Consider the following 23,965-nt stretch of genomic DNA (forward strand, 5'->3'; position numbering starts at 1 on the left):
AATTTTTTAAAAAATATAACCAATTCAAGTCAAATTAAAAAAGAAAAAAATATTATATGTCACTTTAATAACTAGTTTTACCTAAGAAAAGAAAAAAAGAGATGCCGTTGTTTAAAGGCGCTATGCTAGGGTTACATAATCATATAAAGCAGAATGGAATACTGCATTATAAAATTTATGTAAAGTTCGCACGTTCTTAGTATAATATTGATAACAGAAGCATTTTAAGGTCACCGACCTCGTTTTCGAGTTATCTGCCCTTGCTTTTGAAGAATGTTCGATAATAATTATAAACAATCAAGGATATCAATTGCTAATGTTATCAGTATATCATGTAGCTGACTTATTTTTGAGTATTTCTGTAAAATTGACAGAACATGTAACAAGTATTTTGTGTATTTTGCTTCGTTATTGAAAGATATGCCATTTTAAATGACCTATTCTTAAAGATTTTTCAGTCTCAGTCTCCGTACAAAAATGATTAAAAGGAACAGAAATGTAAAAGAATTCCGTCAAATTTTTTATTTTAGACTTAACAAATGATAAAATGGAGAAAGAATAAACATATTAAACCAGTAGTAAAAAAGTTTGTAAAACTTATGTATAAGTTATCTGCCATTAAAAAAGACCTAAATTTAATGTCAACAACAACAACAACAACAACAAAAATCAAATTCAAGGACAGATAATTCGAAAATGAGGTCTATGATCACCAATATGTTTCGCGTAAAATGGTTTTGTTATCATACTCAAAGATCGTGCAACGTTAAAATAAATTCTGCTATGTAGTTTTCAGTCTGCTATGCATCTATATGCAACCCTAGCGTACACCTGAAAAACACCTGACATTTTGCATATTAGCGTTCATTAACTTGAATGTGTTTGTATAGCATAGTTAGTTATGTTAGTTATGCGACGCTTAGATTATTATCACATTTTATCATATTTGATTGGGTAACTTAGATATTACCCCATAAACGTGTTATCTTGTCCGTATTACTGCACTATTTTTACTTCTTAAAAAGAAAAATGGCGGATATCAGTATTATAATATTAAAAGTTTTTCTTCTAAACTTGTGCATTTTTCTTCATTCTGCAATAGGTAAGTGCTGATCAACATATCTACATATTGTTTTTTAAATCTTATTTTTTAAGGTTGCATATTATTAACACACCTACGTTGTTATGAATGTTTTTTTCTTCTTTATTTTTGGCTTGCAGCCACGGCTGCAAGCCATCTGTTTTGTTTTGGAAAAGTTGTTCCGGTAAGGTGGTTTCCTGCTTACATTTGTTCGTGCATGATTGAACGGGAAACCAGCGGCAATCGTGCCAATCGCAACTTTTCGGCCCTTTCCGTCACTCTTTGGATTAATGATAATAGCCGATGTAGTTCCGATTGCAATCGTGACAATTCGGGCGATTCCGTCATACTGCGGAATCAGATGAAGTAATATCACGGAAATCTAAGCTATTTTAGTAACTTCGGTAATCCCAGTTTGTTTATATAAATAGGATTTCTATTTTTACTTGATTTATCGGTTTAAACCGTAATAAATTATAAACGAAATTGTTCCGTTTTAATTCTTTTTAAGACGCAAAAGTTAGTTTCTTTTATAATTGTTTTTGTCTGTATTAGTTTTATATAATAGAGAATGGTTACTGTATTAGTATTCCGTCTCCAAAGGGTGGTCCTGCTTACCAAATCACACAGAATATTAGTGCATGATCGAGTTATAATTAGATCTACTGAACGCAATTCAACGTCTTGGTGAGGTTATCTAAAAATACTCCATGCATATCATTAACCTTACCACGTGCTGATATACAGATAGCGCATCGTATCTGTGATCGTGTAACATAGTTGATACATGCTTATTAATTGATACCACGTAACGAAGTATTTTAGTGCATTTACTTGTCTATAAAGCTGCTATATAAATGAAATTAGCAACTGCCAAAACGAATGTTTTCTCTGCGAAAAAAGTGGAAATGAAATGTGCACACTTTTTTCCCTTCAGTATGATAGATAGATCTCCACGTTAGTATTTTTACGATTGATTATTTTCTTTATTAGTTTTATACAATATAGAATAGATTTCAAATCGTTTTGACAAAAAATATTCGTTTTTTTTTTCACAAAAAAAAACAACTAAATAAACCCTTTATGATATACAAATACCGTAATTCAAAAACATTGTTATAATAAATTGAAACAAAAAAATTTTTTTAAAGGGTTGGGATAAAGGCACAACTGAGCAAGCCTTTCCTTTTAAAAGGAAACTTTAATTTTTTTTTGGTTCATTCTGTTTGCATAGTTAAATCGCATTTTTTACATAAATTTTCGTTTTTTTTTTATTAAATCAATATGTAGGTTTAACGATCTTAAACATTTGTATCAATTTTACTCACAAAATTTATGAAATAAGTATTGAGATAGCAAATCAAATTACTCTAAAAGTAAAATTTGAATTTTATTTATAGATTTGCCCTCTAATATCACCAAGTACCGCGCGTCAAATCAATTCTTATATTTACCGCGTAAAATAATTAACAATGAACTACGGTGTTCCGTTGGGGCCATTGCCTATAGATAAAGTATGCATTTAATTAAGAAGTCTTCAGTACCTGCAGAATTTATATTCATTGCATAAGGCTAGAAGTATATGCTCAACAGTTTACTAACGATTGATCTAAAATATCTCAATACACTAAATTATCATACGTGCTTGGCTTTTTCCTATGAATTATCATGCTTTCTTTGCTTTCTTCTCAAAATAATCATACTTTCTAAAACATCATAATTGTGTCCTCTAGAATATCATATTTTCTTTGTTTTCAGAAAATCTCATGATTCCGTGGTTTTATGTTTATGATTATCATTCTTGCATTGAAAAATGCTTTAGTTAAACATTCTTTTTTTTTTTTCATTCATCTCATAAATTATTAAAACTTCAGATCGATATCTTCTCAATTATCAAACTTTTATCCTAATGATTATCATACTTGCATTAATTAATGCTTTAGTTAATCATACTTTCTTTATTGATTACACAAATCATTAAAATTGCATATCATTATCTTCTTCTTTTAATTATCTTACATTTATTCATTTATCCTTTGGTCAATCATACTTTCTTTGGTTCTTTTTTCACCTAAAATATTGTAACATCATGCTTAAATCTTCTTAATTATCATACTTGCATGGCTTTATCGTATGGATTATCATACTTGCATTGATTTATCCTTTAGTTAATCATACTTTTTGTGTTTATCTTTCAAATTATCATGATAATTCCATGGTCGTACCCTATAAATTTCAATATTTGCATGTCTTTTTCATATTGATTAGTATTCTTGCGCTGCTTAAAAATATTAATTATGAAACTTGCATAACTTGTATCCTCTCTCTGAATTATCATTTTTGACTGTCACATAAATAATTATAAATGAATGGCTGAATCCTATCAATTGATTTATCAATAAATAACGTGTGCAAGGCTTAATCCTATGATTTATCATACTTGCATGGCAGAGCCACGTTACCACTGTAAACAGTTACCCTCGAGCTAGATATTCCGGTCTGTACCGGCAGCCGGTGTAGGATCCTTATATTGCCATGGTATTAACCTATGGATTATCTTGCTTTAATGACATAGTCCTTTATGGATTATACGTGCACATCGGCTCGGGTTATATAAACATGCAAGCAACCGTTTATATAGAACCATATAATCTGTCAAAAAATCTTTAAAGCTAATAATATATTATTATTTAGTAGGGTTATGATACTTTTTGAAAGGGGCCATATCAAATATTCGGTGCGAAACGTTTGAATCACAGGTAAACGTTGCGTGGCCATGACTTACACTATACCCCCGTTTCCCCTCTACAACCCAAAACCTTAAAAAAAAAATTATGAAAAAAAAGATTTTTTTATGACTTAAATATTATAAAGGTATTTTACTCTACTTTCATTTTGCATAGAAATATCACTAGCATCTCAATTATCAGCGCATATATTCATCAATTTTTCACCAATCTTAACAATCTTGGTCTCAAATCTTAGATAAATAAATACTCTTTAAGAAAACAACAATGGCACCTTCGCTGATTATACGTAGCAAGAAATATCCAAGCCCAAACTGTCAACAAATGAAACTCGGAAGAGATCTGATTGCACCGTTTCGGTAAAACTCTCACGAGTAAAACACACTAAATTCACCGTGAAAGAATATTTCTTTGTATTGCGTATTTAAATATGATAAAATTAAAGGAATAAGAATGGATGGATTGATGTCTGTCTAATATAAATATTCATCATTTAAAAAGAGGAACCATGACAGTTTCCCTATTGACATCAACCCTATAAGAGAGAAATTCGTGTTTAAAGACACTATTTTTTACTTGAGAAATAAGTTCATGGGCGCCGCCATTTTGGCGTTCTGTCATTCTCGCGAGACAGACGAGACCGAGATTGTGACGTGTTATACCCACTTCCGGTATAGTTGTACACGCTGGTACAACTGAAATATATCTTGATGAAGAACTTATTAATTTAATTGCGTACATTATATATTATTTATGAAAACATCATATGGAACTGAATTGCTTTAATTAATTAATTGAAGACGCCGCGACATTAATTATCATTTGCCCGATATTCAAGCTTGCTGATGATCCCACCACATGATTTAAGCAATGATTATTGGGAACTGAAAAAAAATGTGTTGCTATTTTATGACGTGCTGTAATTTACTACAGTACAATTTGACAGGTGTGGAACCAAATTCCCCCTAAGGTCATTCAGTTCACTGATGAAGCGTAAAAAAATAGATGTCTATTTCGTCATTAGAATATTTGACAAGGGTGATTAACCAATTAGGGCAACATTGTGCATGATCAAAAGGTCTGTCGGCACAGAGGCATACAAGGAGCAATAAAAATCGTCAGTACACAGTGTGACAGGAGCATTTGGTGCAAATTAGGAACAATTAAAATGGACAATGCGCAGTATTAGACATAAGTAGTAAGAACCAGCAATTGTGTGAATAAATTATGCAAATTAGATTTTTGAGCAGCCAATAAAAATGATTTGCCTGCAGTTAATATTAGGCTACGATTACGATGCGCAGCATCATACGTTGACAGACATGTTAACAATTTACTTTTCAAAACAGTTGCTTATATTTTTGAAATGTGTACATCAATTATAACATATGTTCACACCTTTAAATTTGAAAGTCAGAATCAAACTGCAAAAAATTAATTATATGTACTATTAAGAACACGTTTTATTAGGTTTTTTATAATGGAAGTGGCTAGCGTGCGGGCCCGTACGGCTAGCCAAAGTTTTAGCCGTACGTGAGTCACGTACGACTAGCAAGGACACGCTGTATTGGCTAGCCGTACGGCACTTTTCAAAATTTTTATGGAAGTCGAAAATGCATATTTATTTTATGACTTTAAGCGAGGATTTTATCCAAGAAACAGCATTAATTGTCTTTGGATGTTAACTTTTTAGAGATTAATCGCCTTGATCGCTATATATATCGATCTTTGTCATCGCAAGATGTCGAGAAAAAATAGCCTTTGCTTGCATTTACACCAATTGAAATAGTTTACAAATTTTTGATAATAATCCTTTTTTGTTTCATTAAGTTTAATTTTCGACACCTTTTATATGAAAAAAAAAACAAAAAAACAACAAACACTGAAAATGATTGTTGTTAGGCTCTTGATAATTTCGACAATTACCGACGGTACTGTATCAAGGAAAGTTTGCATGTTCCGTGAAAGGCATTCTAAAATTGTCAGTCCCTGGATAGGTTTTAATTAAGGCTAATTAATTGATTGACTGTGCTTTTATGTTCGATATTTATCTACTGTTTTGAAAATTATATAATTATTTTTGCATTTCACCGTTTTTTCCATTCAATGTTCTTTTTATTTATTTATTTATTCCACTCCGATCATTTTTTATTCGATCCATGTGCTCTAAATTAACAAAAATGATTTAATTATTCATACAAATTAAACAACAAATGATAAGCATGAAAATCAACAATTTTATAACGTTCGACTTCCATATAATTTTGAAAATTGCCGTACGGCTAGACAATACGGTGCGTCCTGGCTAGTCGTTCGTGACTCACGTACGGCTAGAACTTTTGGCTAGCCGTACGTTTCTTTATTTATTATTATTTTTTTTTTTGATATTGTTACGTATTTTGAACCATAAAAAATCTCCTCTACACCTCCTGTGAAAATTAAATTGTCTGATCAATACTTTATTATATTAATATTTCCTTACGATTCAACTAGATTTATCATGAATCTAAAAGATGTGGGGAAATGACATCACGCGCACCTGTTTTTATACGGCCAATACACAAACATGGCCGCGCTTACCGATTTGTAGAAATCGGTGATTTAGCGATTTAAATTTTGTTATCATTCGTTTGATATTATTATTTGGCGGCAGAAAATTTGCAGACTTATTATTTATAGTATTCTTTTTCTGAAATCAAGTTTTTATTTTAACCTTGGCTTTCCCTTTAAGTTATTATTTATAATAATTGTTCAATCAAAGCATCTTATGAAACTATAACGCACCTTTTTTCCTATATGTCAAATTCTAATTCCAAAATGAAAGTAAAATGGGCCTGCAGATTGTTTTCAAATGGAGTATTTTCATTGGTCACAGGAAAACCTCGGACCAATGAAAATACTTAAAGGGAAACAACTCTGCTGTGCCAATTTACTTTCATTTTGGATTGAGAATTTGACATATAGGAACAAAGGTGCGTTTAGTGTAAGTCATGGCCACGCAACGTTTACCTGTGGTTTGAATATTACTCCCTTGACATAAAAAAGAACATATAAAGTTTTGTTTATTCGATAATATATGTCGATTTGATTTGACATAAATCTATTGGGTAATGCAACTTGGTAGTTACATAATCCGAAGGTTTAAAGTGAAATTGTTTGATAGAATTATTGTATTAATATATATACATGCGCCCTTTAAAGAATTAAAGAACTTGAGCAATTTCCGGCGCATGATTTGCACATAGTTGTGGCTTTTACAATCGTCAACTTATTAAAATTGTGGAGTTATATCGCAAATTAAGCTTAAAAAGTAAAGAGTCAAGATTTATCATTAATATATTCATCCTCAAACATTGAAAAATAGATAAATGTCTAAAGTCAACATGTAGCTCATATAACAAGTGTAATAGCGAGATAATTATATCAGTTTGCGTGCCTGTATGTCTGGATTTATACCGTTCAATCCACTTAAAGAGTGTCCTTGAGTTTTTTGTTTATGTTCCCAGAATTCAAGCTACGTGATTATATTGCATCGAGTGAGTCATATATTGAGAGCATGAGCTTGAAATTTGAATCTTATTCATGTATGCACTTATACGTAGGTTATTATTTAAATAAGATAATAATAAGTTATTTGTGTACGCGCCGAAGCGCGACGCCTCTTATGGAATGAGAAAGGGCGACAGCAATTCGTCGGTCATAATAGCCGATCATTCCGATTGGTATGAGGATGTTTGATTAACAAAAATGAAATGTAGCGAACAATAAATAGCGAACTGGAGAATTTCGCTATGCAAACATATTCAATTGAAATTACCTTATCCGTCAATTAATCGCGCTCTTCGGGTTTTTTTTATTAATCATTTTGTAGTAAGTATACACAGTGGGTTATTGTGTATTACTGTACCTATAAATAGAATGATGACATTAACAATGTGACAGTCCGAAAATCTATTTATAGAAGTTGTTTTAGTTTAACGAAACGGTCATTCGTGTCGTGCTATGGTTATAAATAACGAATTGGAGAATTTTGCAGGAAAAGAAATTTGAAAAATGAAACATATTCAATCAACTAATTGCACTTCGGATATTATAGACCTATATATTTTGGATATTAATAGAATTTCAAGTTCCTGTGGAAAAAAAAAATATTCTAATCTCTAGCATTCCTACCAAAGTCCATGATGAACAATGTCTTTCGTCCGCCCATTCATAAATATTATACAATGCTGGTAAAAACCAGTTAACCATTGAAAAGTTTATAAGAATATCTAGTAATCAGCTGTCTACTAGTTCATCTTCACTTGTCACATTTCTTGCATTGACGCCCTTTGATGCTTGGCATCAATGCTTTTCTTGTTAATGTTATATGTAATGAAGATTTTATGGACTAAAGGTTATGTGTAATAAAGGTTATTGTCTTGGCTTTGCCAGTGTCACCTACTGATGAAAGTGAATTCAGAAATTTACTCTTTTTCATTTTAAAAGAAGGTTTATAAATTGTCGACATTTAGCGCTCATCGAGATTAGGTTTGGGGCCTTTTATATGTATAACGGTAAACAAACGTTATATTTATACCGTAGATCATAAACGATTAAAGAAATACAGTATAACCCCACTAATGAGACCGCTTATGGTTCAGGAGGAAAATGGTATTTATCACAGAGTGGTCTGAAATGTAACTCCAAGGGGAACCATTCTAGTAAACGACCCGTGCTACTTGCTATACTTTAATAGCCGCCGTCCACCCGTTCTTGACGAGTATGGTCCTATTCGCTTTTAAGGAAATAAACTGACATATTTCTTTCATACAGGCATTTTGGAAGGTTTTTTTTCCTTTTCAAAAATTCAAACAATAAATGTGCAATAAATATAAAGCTTTATACACTTTAAATGTGCTAAGGATGGATCTATAGAAACGTGAAAGAGGCCCACATTATATTAGAAAAACAGAAAACATCACTGTGCAGGAGCGTTCTTTTTTTCTTTTCTTAACAGTACAGAATTTTTATCAACATATTTAACACTATTGAACACTTTTGCATTTCATTTTTTACGCGTTATGTGATATCAACGAAATTGAAGACGAATTTCATTTTATACTTAAATTTAAAGTGTAAATAGAATTGCGAACAAATTTGTATAAATTGAATACATTAATCTATTGAATACATGTTTATTTTAGGAGCGTCTTCTAGTTTATCATCGAATCAACAGGACTTGAAGTTGAGAGACGGTGGAGGCCGGGTAGAAAGATCTAAAGGGTGTTCTAATGACGGTAAATCCATAGATTACGCGCATGCATAGTTATTCTGTTTAACCACGAACTCAAAGAAACAATATCTAGGATAAGACTTAAAACAAAATGCTGTTTAAAGATGAGATAAGTCTTTGCCACCAGAATAGAGCCTGGCCAGCTCGCATATCCGTGCAGCGTGACCAAGCTCTTTATTGCTGGTGACTAAGTCAGTCTGAGATCAATTTGACTTCCTGTAAAATTTACAGGGAAGAACTGAATATTAGAAAGATTTGCATTAGTCATTTTGAAATTGCTATCTGAAATCCGGGAATCTTCAACTTTGAAGTAGTGAAAACCTGTGAAAAATTATTCTGCAGGTGTATGGTTAACTGTGCTATTACTTTATTTATAATTTCTTCTTAATAATAGTTAGTCGCATTAAATTGTATTATACGATAAAAATCTAGATCGTAAATCGTAAATGCTACTAATTCTATTTTCCCAAAACCTATATTTTTTTGGTAATTTGTAACAGTTATCAAAGTACTACTCATTTGCCATATACATGAACTATCTTTTTATATAAAGGCCTGTTGGCAATTTGTATAATAATAGTGAATTAGTCTTTTGTATGGAAGTAAAATACTACATGTACTTTGTTTACATTTTGCTACCTTTTTGACACATTTCTGTACGTTCGGCGATACTTTCTTCAGTTGTTAAACAGATACCAAGCTCTAATTCAATTATTCATTAACACTATCAAATTTTACAGTTCTAAAGTATTTAGAAATATTGATATCTGAAGCTATATGCGACTTTTACCGAATCTCCAAAAGATAAAAGTATCTGAGAAATGAATTAAAAGCATTGTTTGGACTTATTTGACCTTTAATTTTTCAATTTCTATTATGCTGGGTTAGTTAAATGAAATGTGTTATGTCTATCATTAAGTGCATATATTTTCAGCCAAGCAACTTAAAGCGGTTCCAAATCATGCGGATATGTATGGAGGAAGACTTGTTGATCTTTCTGGTCCATGTTTCGCGACAGACAAACCGGCATATTGCCAGTTCAAAAACGTATGTTAACGTTTTGCTTTGCTAACATGTTGTTGCCATGAGTAGTCCATTTTTACCTTATTTCACCTAGTTATAAACCTACAGGATAATATTGTGATTTGGATGGCAACAGGTGGTAAAATACGATGTTTTCTCCAAAGCTGTTGTTTTAGGAGGAACCATTAGGTAATAACGGCGGAAAGTGTAATCACTAGTACAGAATTCATGAGGGGGGATTTTCATTTAGTCGCAGCAAACATGAATAATATTAAAGAGGCGCTATTTCCAAAACAGAGAAGTTCCTGGGAGTTGAATATTGTCCATCTGACATAAAAATTAGATGTAACTTAATTTTAATTTTCTTCCGATCTGACTTATTAGAAAACTAGAAAAAGGATGTATAAGGATATCTATTTTATAAATGTAAATGTTACAAAATACTTGCAAGTGGTAGTTATCGCCAGTGAAATATAAATATTTTGCTTTATCACATACCCTGTGCAGCCTTTGCGTTCTTTTCAGCCACATGACGGCGTAGTCCTAGCGAATCAGGAAGCTGTAGATATAAGCAGAACACGTGTCCTATGTGTGGTGCCTAGACTTCTAGTACGTGACCGCGTGATTTTAAGTGTTTCAACAGACAATGGGAAAACCTACCCATACAGTACTAACTTTACTATTGGTAAGGGATGAATTTATATTCAATTCAGACTTTGTCTGAGTATCACCATAACAAGATTGAAATAGAATTACAGACACAATGTGCTACTGTTGTAAGATTTGCCATTTATTTAAGGGACTACTGCGGGTTTTTTAATATGACGGGATTGGAAATATTTTTTCGAGATTAATTTTCCATGTGATGTAGGTATAGACCAATAACTTATTCGAAAAAATTCACACATTCGCTCCTTTCGTTTTTCCTAAATAATTATTTAAATTGTGAAAAATGACCCTAAATCTGAAAAGCGTTACCACAAACTGTGCTATGAAAAGCTCAAAAATACGGTTTTTAATATTTCTTGAATACCTTTTGCATATCTTACTATTTTAAGTGTCCAGGAATTCATTTTTAGATGTTTGAGTTTTTATATACAGTGGTCATTGCTGTAAACATCCCTAAACATCTCCTTGAACAATAAACGTGAAATTATTTCCGGGGCATAATCAACCTTTAAAGTTTCATGTCTCGCTCAATTTATTTATTATAGCAGCAGAGTAAAACTTCAATTGTATTCTATTTCTGTTCTTGCTCCAGTTTTTCCCGGAAGAATGCCACCCTTAGTAAGAAACCTAGGGCGATGGTTCTTTCCCGATGCAACTGTTCTAAGTCTTGAATGGGATAATACATTGCTCACCAACGACCGGAATTCTCTGGTTGACATACGACTCATTGGTTTCAAGGAGAATGATGGAAAAGTATAATTACACCATAATTAAGTTCATATGCAACTCATCCGTGCACTTTACAAGTTTCATCCCATTTTCGCCAAATAAAATTACCGATTTTATGATTTTGTATTAAGAGTGCAGTCCTGTGCTAAATATTTTCAAAGGACTCCTGTCTATCTTTCAATCTTGACACAACCATTCACCATTAAAATTTGATTTTTCTTTTAAAAAAATCTCATGACAGAATAGTGAACAGTGCAGATCATGATTAGATGGCATGGGTGTGCTGGATGGTTTGGGTTTGCACTGGCGAATAAGTATGTTCAGTTGCCGCTAGAATTATTAAAGAAAGCATTGAAATAATAGAAAATGGTAATCGATTTTTGGTTTGCATTGCTTTTATCAAATCTTTTTTTTTCTTTAATTTTCAATTTCCTCTATAAATCTACAAGGTGCATATTTATTTTATATACTTTTATATACTAGGTATATAAGCACACACGCACACACAGCGAGGCGATAACTAATGCCCTCCCTGAAATTTATGTTAAAGAAAGTACATGTTGGCGTCTCATTGCAGGCAATTTACAAACCTTTGATCACCCTTGGTAAAGATGTACCGGCGTCAAATGGTGAGTATGAATTTGAAGCCAGAAACTACCAATGCACAGGACAAGACTGTTTCGAGTATGAGGTCGGATTGGTTGAGGTGAAACTACAAGAAAAGTTCACGCCTACCAAGAACAAGTATTTGATACTTATTATGTTCTGTATGTGTATTGTCTTAAGATGCTCGTACTATGAAAAAAGATGACGTTTAAACTTTTGAAGAATGTCAAACACTGTAAAATTAATAGCATGGCATACTCGGGTCAAGTTAGTTGAGTCTGGTTGATTCTTTTTTTATTTTGAACGGTAGTGGTTATAGTTTATATGTATGGTAAACGATCTCATACCATTATAATAAAGAATACAACTCGAGGTCCTAAACTCAATCGGGATTATGTCACATCGGTATTGTGTCTTATCATCACTTCTTGCATGATTACAAGGTTATCGCATGCATATAGTAACAAACTTTGATTTATTTATTTTACAGGTTTTTGTCAACAAATCGTGTACCACTCGGTTGGTTTGTCAGAAATGTAATGAAAGCAAAATACGGCTCGGATTGGCCCTCTGATTTGTGTATGAAATGGCATAAAAGCTCTTCTCGGGACATGAAATGGTTTGGCGAGATTCTTAAATGTCCATGTTCGCTGGCTCAGGCAATCGCAGACTTTGGAAGGTGGCAGCCTGATAAAGGATGCAATCTACAAAAGGCGGCCAATCCGCGCAATTGTTTTTACCACAATGCTGCCGTTCATTGCGTGCGTTCCGTGCAGCCAGTGTAAGTTAAAGTACTTTTTAGCGTTTTGGAATTTTTATTATCATTTTTATTTATCTATTTTGTTGTAGTTAATGTCATCCGTTTTTTTTCATGTAAAAAATCGTGTCTACGTCTTGTTTATGAGTGAGACATGTAAAAAAAAGCTTAAGTGGATTATCAAATGACATCTGAAAATGCTTGATGATTTTTGAAGAGGTAATGATTAATTCACAAGGAAAGTCCTCCAGAAAATAATTTTTATCAAGTGTAATTTCTTTCAAGCTGAGAGCCAATCACGTGTAAGTTATGTTTTAATGACTCGCCCATGGAAATTTTCTTATGTACTTGAACTTTCTTAAAGCTTTTACCTTAAGTATTAGATCTACTTGCAGTGAATGACAAATAAAATGTACTTACAAAAATATTTTTTTATCAGACAAAAATGGTATAAAAACATTCTACAATACTTTAAGTACTATTTCAAGGCGATTTGTATTTTATATTGCAAGGTTCATTGTGTCCCCACGTTAGGGGGCAATCAGATTTACCCTAGTCCGTTCGTCCGTCCGTTCTCATGTTGTATCGCATTTACGTAAAAGTGCTTGAGCTAATGCCAACAAACTTTACAGAAATGTTGATCAGCATGTGAAGTTGAGCACCTAGGGTTTCACGTGTGGATTAAAATTAAAATTTGAATTAAGGTTTGTAGAGTTATTGCCCTTGACTAAGTAAAAACTTGCTATTTTCAATTTGTGTCGCACATAGCTCTAAAAGTATTTGACCTAGAGTCATGACACTTTACAGAAATAAGCATGTGAAACGGTGCACCTTGGGTTTCAATGTTGACTTTTTATTATTTGTAGAGTTATTGACTTGACTTAGTTAACATTTGCCCAAAAAATATTTGACCAAATCATGAAACTTTACAAAAAAATGTTCGTCAGCATGTGTAGTTGTGCACCTGGGGATTCGCTTGCGGATTTCTTTAATATTTGTAGAGTTATTGTTCTTGACTTAGTAAATATTTTCAACTTAAAAAAATAAAGTATTTGACCTTGAGTCAGGAAAGATTACTGGACTGTTGGTCAGCATGTGTAGTTGTGCATCTATGGTTGGTAAAAATCAGTACGTCAACATTGAAAAAAATGGATGCTGTTTTATGCCCCAACCACATTGTGGTACGGGGGTCATATGGAATTTACTTTGTCTGGTCCCTTTGTCTTACTGTCATGTTGTACGTCAGTAGACAGTAAGGTGTGAAGACAATTGTGTTCTATGGACACATTTCTAGTTTATACTTCACATGAAACTGTTCAGTTTTCGCTCGCAGGACCATTTCCTCTTGCTTAAAAATCGTTTCGCAATGTGGCATAAGGTCACGCCAAACTGCTATGTTCAGCATTCTCTACAATGCCAAGAGCTTTGATATTTTGGAAAATCTATAAAAAAAGGTTTTAGATATTATTATGCAGTTTGGGTCTAAAATGACAACATCGTATGACCAAATCACTGACATTCTTGTTGTAAAAACGTGACCTCCTAAGCAATGCATTTCAGGTGAGCTTAAAGAACTATCATGGCCCTTTTTTTAAAAGAAATTTGTTTGTTTGTTCTGATTTACTTAAATGGCATGGGACTATATTTTTGCGCGTATGTATAGATATAATTGTTGTTCTAAAATATATGCAAGGCATGATAAGAAGACGATTTGTCTTCAAAAACTGTTTTAATGTTTACAGATGTGTTGTTGCTCTGAACATTTTAAATGTTGAAAATGAAGTAGCTTCACTTATTTGTACAACAATGCTGATTTCCTGAGCTAAATGGCTTCAAGAAGAAGTGATATAATGGGTGCTTTTGTCAACGGACAATATATTTAAGACTTTGTTTTTATCAAAGCATGCTATTATTTTAGCAATGCTAACCAAAATTTATTTGATATGACATAGCTTCAGATCCAAACCAAATAAAAAAGCTTTCATTTTGTATTAAAGAAATGGAGCCGGAAACCAGTGTTGTTACAGCGCTAAAGGATATCTTGTGTTCGCGGCAGACACATATTTTGGAAGTACAGCTGACAAAAGTCACGATTGGGGAGCTGCACCATATGGTAAACCTGGTCATGTTCCAATTCTCTCTCATTGGGTAGACGATATAATTCCGCTATTCAGCTGTTGCCAGTGGACAAACTTCAAGTCATGTGACTATTATGTTCAGCTAAGAGGAACTACGGATTGTACGGAATATAACCCTCCTGTACCAGGTATATATCTGCTAAATTTGTACTGTTATATCCTACGATACCAACTATCGAGCTAAAACGCTCACATGCCAAGGTCACACTTGAAGGTCAACATTGATGGCGGGTATAATTTGTCATGTTCATAACTTTTTATCAATGAAGCGATTTTGAAATTTACTTGGCTCACCATAATATGACGATGTGCCATGCGCTACACCAAGACCGTACCCCCAAAGTCACTTAGTGGTTAAAGCTTAAGATCTGTTTTAGACTCGTTTTAGGTCAACATCCTTTCAATTCATGAAAGGAATTTTAACATAAGTTTGTACAAATATAGACAATGTGTCATGCGCAACACCCCAGAACCTCACCGTCAAGATCAAGGTCACAATTACTGGTCAAATCATAGCATTGTCGCATTGTCGCTAGAACAGGACGACAAAATGACGATGAGACAACGCACCGTTTGGCGTGTTTCTCTAGCGACAAGACGACAAGACGAAAAGGCGATAACGATATAGGTTGTGTTGCTATCGACAACGCAACGCGCAAAGTGTACCAAATCAGCCACCATACTTCTTACCGTGGAGAACAAACGTGTTCATCACATTGTAGCGCAGTTTGGTCTTTATTCGTTATTGTTTTCTTTTTAAGTTTATTTCTGTGTTTTATCGTTTTATGAAGTTTCTTACTTTACTGCTAGTTTGTAACATAATTATGATGACGTAAGAATTGTGACGAAGTTTCACTGCCATATTTATTTTACAGCGTTTGTGTACGGGCAAGGTCACATTGCGACATTAAGAGGCCAGAAGATCCGCGTCATGGCGCCGGGGGATTATATCTTGCTTAAAGCAGGGACCACAGAGGTGCAGGCGAGATTTGAGAATAATCTTACTCCAACTGAAAGTAAGCAGTTATAACTAATATTTTGAAGTCGACAAAGCATACATGTTGTTTTATTTATGGCATTTTTATAATCAAACATTAGAATGGAAATAACCAAGATAAGCAATTGACGTATTTGCGTAAATTTAACTAAAGGGAAGTAACCGTGTAAAGTTTTGTTTAAACAAATGGTTGATTTAATTAAAGAGAAGTTACCGTGTAAAAACAATGCTTGCTTAGTTAGAGGATATTTCATTTTCCCTCCAGGTAAACACACATGGACTTCATATCACAACTCATTACAAATCTTATATCTTTCTTTTTTCACATAGGTGGGAAGGTTATTAACAACACGTTCACGTTGACATCTGTGGCCATAGAAAGCGATGGAATATCAGACAGGGTAGAACTACGGTTGCAAAAAGATGATACTAAAAACATTGTTTACATCGAAGTGCTACTGAATGGAGAAATTAAAGAATTTAAGGAGAAATCTTTAAAATGGCAAGATTTCAAAGGTAATGCTAGCTTTGTTAGTGTCAGTGACAATATGAAGTATATGAAAACCAATATCTTTTTAGAGATTCGTTGGTATTTATTATGCATTTTTTAAAATTTAATTGTCATAATTATAACATATGCTATTTTAGTGTAGATAAAACCGTTTTGTTATAAACTTTATAATGTATTTTTCAATAAAACGTTGATTATAAACAACACTATATATCATACATTAAGCAATGGTTTTAGTAGATCTGCTGCAACACGAGTTGCAAAGGGGTTAACGAGCAGCCGACTTATCTTAAAGGGAAGATGACTGCCATGCAAAATGTTAAACCCATACTCTCCATGCCATTGTAAGGACATTAAATCTATGGTCTTATCCGCCCATGCATTTAAAAGACATTAGACACATGATCTATTTCAGCAAATGATTTGAAAATACATTATATGTTAGCTACATTCCGATCATGCAATCGAAAAGACATTAAGTCTAACTAAAATACATACAGATCATGCAAAAAGAAAAAAAAGATCAATACCTACATTCTGCGAAGCAAGGTCACGTTTTTCGATATTAAAAAGTTAGATTTTTAGCTCGACTATTTGCAGAATAATCGAGCTAATGCATTCACCCATTTGTCGGCGTCGGCGTCCTTGTGGGTATAAGCTGGTATTTCCATAACTACTAAAGGGACTGGATTGAAACTTCACACACTGTACTCTGTGATTATCTAACATGATTGGCACAAGTCTCATAACTCTGATTTGCTTTTTTATATAAGTATGCCCTATGACTTAGAAATTCTTGTTAAAGGTTTTGCTTGTAAGCAGGTATCTCCATAACTACTGAAGGGTTTGTGCCTTTTTGGAAAAAAATTATGCATTCATGATAATAAAGCAGTGATTAAGTCGATAAAACATCTTAATAACAAGCCTTTGTACCTTTCCGGACAATTTTATGTATTCATATAGGTAAGCATTATTATACTCAATGAAACACCCTTGTGACAACTTTTCGAATAGTCGAGCGTTACTGTCCTCCGACATTCCTTGTTTTATTGATTATATTCTTTTTTTAATAGCAAGTGCATTCTACATATTTCTTTTTAATTCTCATTTCAGGTGTTGCAGTTATTAATACCGATTTGACCGGAAAGAATGACAATTATACGGTGCTTCTTACCAATAACATAGGGTTTCAAGTGGCAACCGTTGCTGGCACCATGCAGCTAGATCTTATGATGCCTACGGACATTATTGTAATCTTTCATTACATTTTATTTTAATTAATGCAAATATTTTTATTTAATTTATAAGATGCTAAATAGCTCTTATTTAATCAAAATAAAGAAGGTTATAACCAAGGCAGGGAAAAACATAAATTTGCACGATATATGGATTCTAGAATGATAGTTAATTATACGTATTATGATATGAGGGCCACGTCATTATCTACAAACGTCAATAAAATTATTTTATAATTTTATAACAATCATTATTACACTATTGATAGTCCATTACAGTACTTAAATCATAATCAATAGTTTGAAGTACTTTAGTAGTCATAAAATGTGAAGCTACCAGACACCTAGGATTTTTAACGTACTTTTTTGTTTTAATGTAGTAATTTTATACTTGTTATTCATTAACTGATACTATTTTTTCATCTTAAACTGTAAATTAATATTAGCGAAATAATTCTTAATTGTCAGACACTACTTATCATAAATGTAATTTAATTGTAAAGTAATTGTAAAGTAATTGTAAAGTAATTGTAATGTAATTGTAATGTTATTGTAATGTAATTGTAATCATAAACTCTTACCCTGCTGGAAACCAAAACTAAAAACCTTTTGACACAAACATAGAGAAAAGCCAGATGGCACATCTGTGTAATCTGACCAGGTTCTGTTTTGTTGGTATATGTAGTTCAGATTTTGTATTTTCTCATCGAAATCCCTAAAAATGAAATAGAATAAGTTATTATACAAAATTCAAAATAGGACTAATGCATTATAGAAACTCAGCAGGTTACGGAATCAAGCCACATAATGCTTCAGAAATCCATACTTTTTTTTTAATTTTTCAGAAATGTCAAGCATGTGTTTAATAATGTTTAAATTATAGATTAAGTGCATGTTAGATGTTTTACATCTACAGGAAGTAGTGCTAAACATGCAAAGTAGTCTTTTTACGTCCATACTAATTCACGATGATTGTACCAATTGCAAACAGGGCTAAAGATACAAAAGATAGTTCTGGCATATAGCAAATGAGTATATTTTTGGAAACAATAACAAGATACCTTTATATAAAAGATATAGGTTTTGATAAATAAAAATGATAAAAAAAAAGAAATAAAAATGATAATTATCTTTTTCTGACGCATAATGGGCCTGTTTATAATGGATGTGTTTAATTCATCAAATTTTCAAAATCATATTAAATAGATTTTTGTATTTTACATGATGACTGCAGAAAGTGACATCTGGAATATTCGGAAACATTGACGGAGGCGAAACATTGTCGAATGGTGAATCAATTGATTTATTTGATGATGCTAACAAACCCGAAGATGTGTACAATTTTGAAAAAGCATGTAAGTTTTACTTGGCTCTTTTTGCACAACTTTTATTTTTGTTTGAATAAGATTGCTTTAAACTGTTTAGTTTTACATTAAATGGGTCTAGGTAAGTTTTATAGAACGAGTTTTGAATTGATTGCTGTTCCTAGGAGGAAACTGAACAATCCTTAATTAAATCTGTGTATATCTAATTTTTAATAACATGTTTGTCTTTAATTGGTTCAGGTTTTTGTGATTTTCTATTTTGCAATTTACAATTAAAGTATATATGTTAATATATTATTAATTATAATGTGTAGCATGTATTTAATAATAAAATTTTTCTTAGAATCTGATACATACTATAGCACTTACAAAAATTTAATTTTATAACCTCATTTGTAAAGAATTTTTTATATAAATAAATTGTCAGAACTCCACTTTAATGGTTTTGTTAAACTTCAAATTAGCACAAAAAATTATTTATTTTGCAAAAGTAAATAACCACAACAATTATCTTTTTCCATTACTGTTCATTCACTTTATTTCTTTGACTTCGAATTTCGTGGTTTTTGTCGCAAAGAACATTTTCTTAGACTGTTAATTTTCCAAAAGGTGAAATATAGATAATGTCATGCAAAATAATCTTACAGCAGACGAAGTGAAATTTCGTTGAATCTTTAATTCGTGGAGACCTGAAAATTAGTTCCCCACGAATAATAATGAGCATATACATAACAAATTTTAGGAGTTCAATTATTATTAGTGTGCTTCAAATATTAAAACGTAAATGATATTATCCAGAGCCTCAAGATAATGTTTTCAATTAATCTTAGGACGATAGATAAAAAACAAAAATCCGAGAAACAGTGTGGGTAATACATTTACCAGTAGACGCTTTTACCGGCCAAGACGTATAATAGTCCTTATCTTAGATGCGTTCACAAAACCCGAACGACTTACACCACAATTTTGTACATTCTTTGTCAATATTTTCTATAAGAAAAGGTCTAAATTTCAGAATCTTAGGTACGTAATACATTTCAAATATACCATTTTATCTAATTTCAGGGAAGGTGAAAAATAACAACCTTTTTAAAGACAGTAAAACGTTTCCAACAGAAGCAATTTTCAACCCTAAATCATTATCATTAAGAATACGTTCCCAGACTTACTGTACAATCAGCAGACGGACTATTTTTGATGATTGTGAATTTGATTACACGTAAGTAAAACTAGCAATGATTAATAATAAGTTGGTCGACAATTCGCATAAAAGTGAATTGGTCTATAAGGCCGCGTCTTCACCTATTCAAGTTTCTTACATGTCACATTTAGATAAGCTAAATAATGGAAGGTATGCAAAGCAATAAATGATCCATAGTATTTAGTATTCAGACATTTCATATTGTTGGCATGTGCGAGATACATGATCTGATGTTGCATACTGATATTTATATAGCAGATAATAAAGTGCTCTAGAACAAAAAAATTATAGCTCATCATAACAAATGTTCATAATAAATCATTCAAAACTGTATAATTTAAATATATTTATTTCTTCTTCAATATTTACAAACAAAATTACAATACATAAATTACGTCCAGGATTGAGTAGAAAGCTTAAAGCTTATATGAAACTCACTCCTGTAAAAAACATTTCAACAATTAATTTTAGTAACAACATTAAATAGTTTTTGTAATTACAGTTCATTGTACCTGCATCTAATTCCATCTATATATTTACAAGAAGATAAAAAATAGACAAATAACTACTACCTAAGAAGTAATTTGTAAAGTGTCATATAATGAGGAGTTGGTCATGTCAAATGTTTAATATGTAATGCCTTTATCAAATTTAAATATTTTCTCGACATTGGAGAAAGGGAGATAAATAGCGTCTGCATGCATAACCTAGTACAGAATTGTTACAATAATGTAAGAACATTATTTTACAAAAGTAGAATTCAGATCGTTAGAAACAGTTATCTCTGACTGCTCTCTTGTGGACCTGAACTAAACCAGAACACGAACTGGAGCCTAGAAGCTCCAGTAAGGTCTCAACATTTCTTTTCAAGCATTATTTAAGAATATCCAAATGTAACATTACTATTGTTTATATCGATAATTGTAATACTTATGGATAAGGTGCCCATTGCAGACCAATCCACTTTAAAAGCAGATCATGTACCTGTCTGTTCGTAAAGTCGTGAAACCTAGTCTTTTTCTTGTTTTTCTCTCAATGTAGACTTATTCAAAAACAAAGACTTACGGAATGCAAGACATGATGTTTCTTATAGCAAACTTGTCTAAGCAAGTCGTATATTGTCTGACATTTATTGGCAGTCTTATATTTAAAACACAGGTTCTAATATTGTGCGACCGTCATTTTAAACAGATTTAAAGCAAGTCAAACCAATTGCTGCTTTTGAAAAAAAATGTTTATCTCTTAAGTGAAACAACATATTTTGTCGAATGTATAATTGCTTTTTTTATCAGTCGCACTGGCTCAGAAGCGATCGCAAAGGCAACACAGGAAGCTGGTATCAGGCGCGAGTCTCTTATTGATAATTTAGAGCCAAGTATGTTGTAACTTCGTATTTACGTACTTTATTTTCTATCATTTACAGTAATCATTACCAGTAGGCATTTATTCATTTCAATCTTTACAACAAGTAATTCTTACATTATTGCTCAAATATTTAATACTAATTTTATAATTTTCAAATTGTTAACTAGTATTATATATCTTTGTATAGAATCAAAATAAAACGACTAGCTATAAAATTTTATATTTTAGTGTGAAGAACAAGATATAATCTTCTCATTTAAATGTGCGCAATGATGCATTAGATATGCTGTATTCTGCATTTTTTTTCAACCATTCTGATCACTGCCGGCTAATTAGTGACACTACGTGAAAAACATAAAAAGATCTGACCTTGAGTCAGATTTGTTCTTCTGGATCATGCTGATCGTAAGGTAGTCTAACTGTAATATTTTCCCGCCAAAAAATCTCACATCTGCCAATATTGTTATAAATCGGCCATTTCAGGACCGTTATTTTTCACAATATTCTGTATTCAATATTTTTAACCGTTAATAACATAACGATAAACGATATATGATTGTAAATAACATAATACCCAGTCTATTGAAAAAAAAAAACGTTCTAGAAATAACCGATTTACTACGATATTGGCCGATCTTTGAATTTTTTGGCGGGAAAGAATTGCATTAAGTCTACCTCAAAATTGGGTCAATGTGACAAGTGTGTATTTTGCTTTTTTCAGTCCGGTCTTGTGGTTTACTTGATGTTCCGAGATCTAAAAAATCGAGCTATGAATACACAATTGGTACAACCACGACCGTAACTGAATGTAGGAGCGGTTCTTTATCGGGTAACACCACATATACATGCGTTGACAACTTGGGTGAAACTCAGGCCTGGTCTCCGGATGTGACAGCAAAATGTGGTATAAAAGGGTTTTTTATTGAGCATAAGCTTTTAACAACATTTTTTTTATTTGTAGGGATATTTGGTATTGATATCAATCTAAATATTGTATATACGTGTATTGTTCTTATTTAATTGATTTATTTTGTCAGATATATAAATGCAGTTGCATTTAATAAATATTCGTTAAATTTCAACTGATTTTATGAATTATATATGGTGTGCTTCTCCTGTCCATGAACTGCGGGCCCTATCATTTCTTCCAATCTTTGTCTAGTATACACTGTTATCAGATATCATTACACTTTATCCGAATAAGAATTTGCATATAGACAAGATGAATATATTCATACGCACTTATTCCGCTTAAACTGTCCATAGAATAGTTCTTTTAACTACTATTTTTATAAATATCCATTTAATCTCATCTGATTTTATGAATAATATATGGTGTGCTTCATTTAGAAATTGTTTCATATAATGTCACTTTATGTAACATTAAAATTGTTTTAATTGTGAACAGGTAATGTATGTCCATATATACATATATTAATCAAATAACTGGAAAAAACAACTGGAAACTAGAATGACTTCCTGTCATATAACTGTAGTCACTGTAATTTGTGACCAAACGTGATCTATTAATACACATCACAAAAACTATACCGAAAATGTTACTCAGAACCTGACAATAAGTTTTTAGTGTATGATTGTTGTACTCAACCATACTCATAATGATTCATGAACACGTCCTTCGTTTTCCATTGTCCAATTTTCATCACTGTCTCTGGTAAGACTCCCTGCGTGACAGCTAATGTAGCACCAGTGGGTCTGAACGACTAAGCAGTATATCCCTTTAATCCAGCACGACTGATGGCATGTTCCAATATATGACTAATGGTATCACTTGTCACTGCCGCGAAAGGAGCACGTAAAGATATGAATAATGGTTTTAATGTCAGATCCCGCAAATGTTCTGTCAGTGCATTATAGCATTTCAATCACGACACAGGATCCATTATCGAATCTGGATTTGACGAAATCTCTACAACAAAAACATTCTCTTGGTATCATTTTGAATACCCCAAAAATGCATAGTTAATGAACCGTTTTCACCAAATCATAAGTAGAAATTGCAATCCGTTGAAGTTCGAAATCATCCCGGTTAAATATATTTGCCTTAGGCGCCAAATCAGATGGACGTGTCATCATTACCTACTTCATTCGTAAATCCGCAACAGATAAATTGCTATTGTCACCCAAAAGTTGTAATAATCAGCGAGACATTGACCTTATGGTCCCTGTTTTAGTCAATGAAACAATAAGTCTTTTTATGTCTGGATTTTGAATAGGTGAATCCTTATCTATAGACTGAATCAAGGAGGATATGGAAGCAGACACTGTACTAAGTATAGATTCAG

General features: G+C 32.4%; 1 protein-coding gene across 1 annotated transcript in view; it reads left to right on the forward strand.

The window, feature by feature from the left end:
- Positions 1-916: 916 nt before the first annotated feature.
- LOC132757482 (sushi domain-containing protein 2-like) overlaps positions 917-23,965 on the forward strand; it is a 30,107-nt gene continuing 7,058 nt past the window's right edge. Inside the window, exons 1-15 of the mRNA XM_060748767.1 lie at positions 917-1,102; positions 9,015-9,107; positions 10,038-10,150; positions 10,652-10,811; positions 11,388-11,548; positions 12,102-12,268; positions 12,621-12,911; positions 14,885-15,153; positions 15,901-16,041; positions 16,353-16,538; positions 17,647-17,783; positions 19,003-19,123; positions 20,159-20,312; positions 21,587-21,669; positions 22,381-22,563. Of these exons, the coding sequence (XP_060604750.1) occupies positions 1,030-1,102; positions 9,015-9,107; positions 10,038-10,150; positions 10,652-10,811; positions 11,388-11,548; positions 12,102-12,268; positions 12,621-12,911; positions 14,885-15,153; positions 15,901-16,041; positions 16,353-16,538; positions 17,647-17,783; positions 19,003-19,123; positions 20,159-20,312; positions 21,587-21,669; positions 22,381-22,563 (2,332 nt within the window). The 5' untranslated portion in view covers positions 917-1,029. The remainder of the gene's footprint in view (positions 1,103-9,014; positions 9,108-10,037; positions 10,151-10,651; positions 10,812-11,387; positions 11,549-12,101; positions 12,269-12,620; positions 12,912-14,884; positions 15,154-15,900; positions 16,042-16,352; positions 16,539-17,646; positions 17,784-19,002; positions 19,124-20,158; positions 20,313-21,586; positions 21,670-22,380; positions 22,564-23,965) is intronic.

The sequence above is a fragment of the Ruditapes philippinarum genome, unplaced genomic scaffold (genome assembly GCF_026571515.1).
Source record: "Ruditapes philippinarum isolate M1 unplaced genomic scaffold, ASM2657151v2 ctg6033_1_1_1_1, whole genome shotgun sequence".
NCBI classification, from domain to species: domain Eukaryota; kingdom Metazoa; phylum Mollusca; class Bivalvia; order Venerida; family Veneridae; genus Ruditapes; species Ruditapes philippinarum.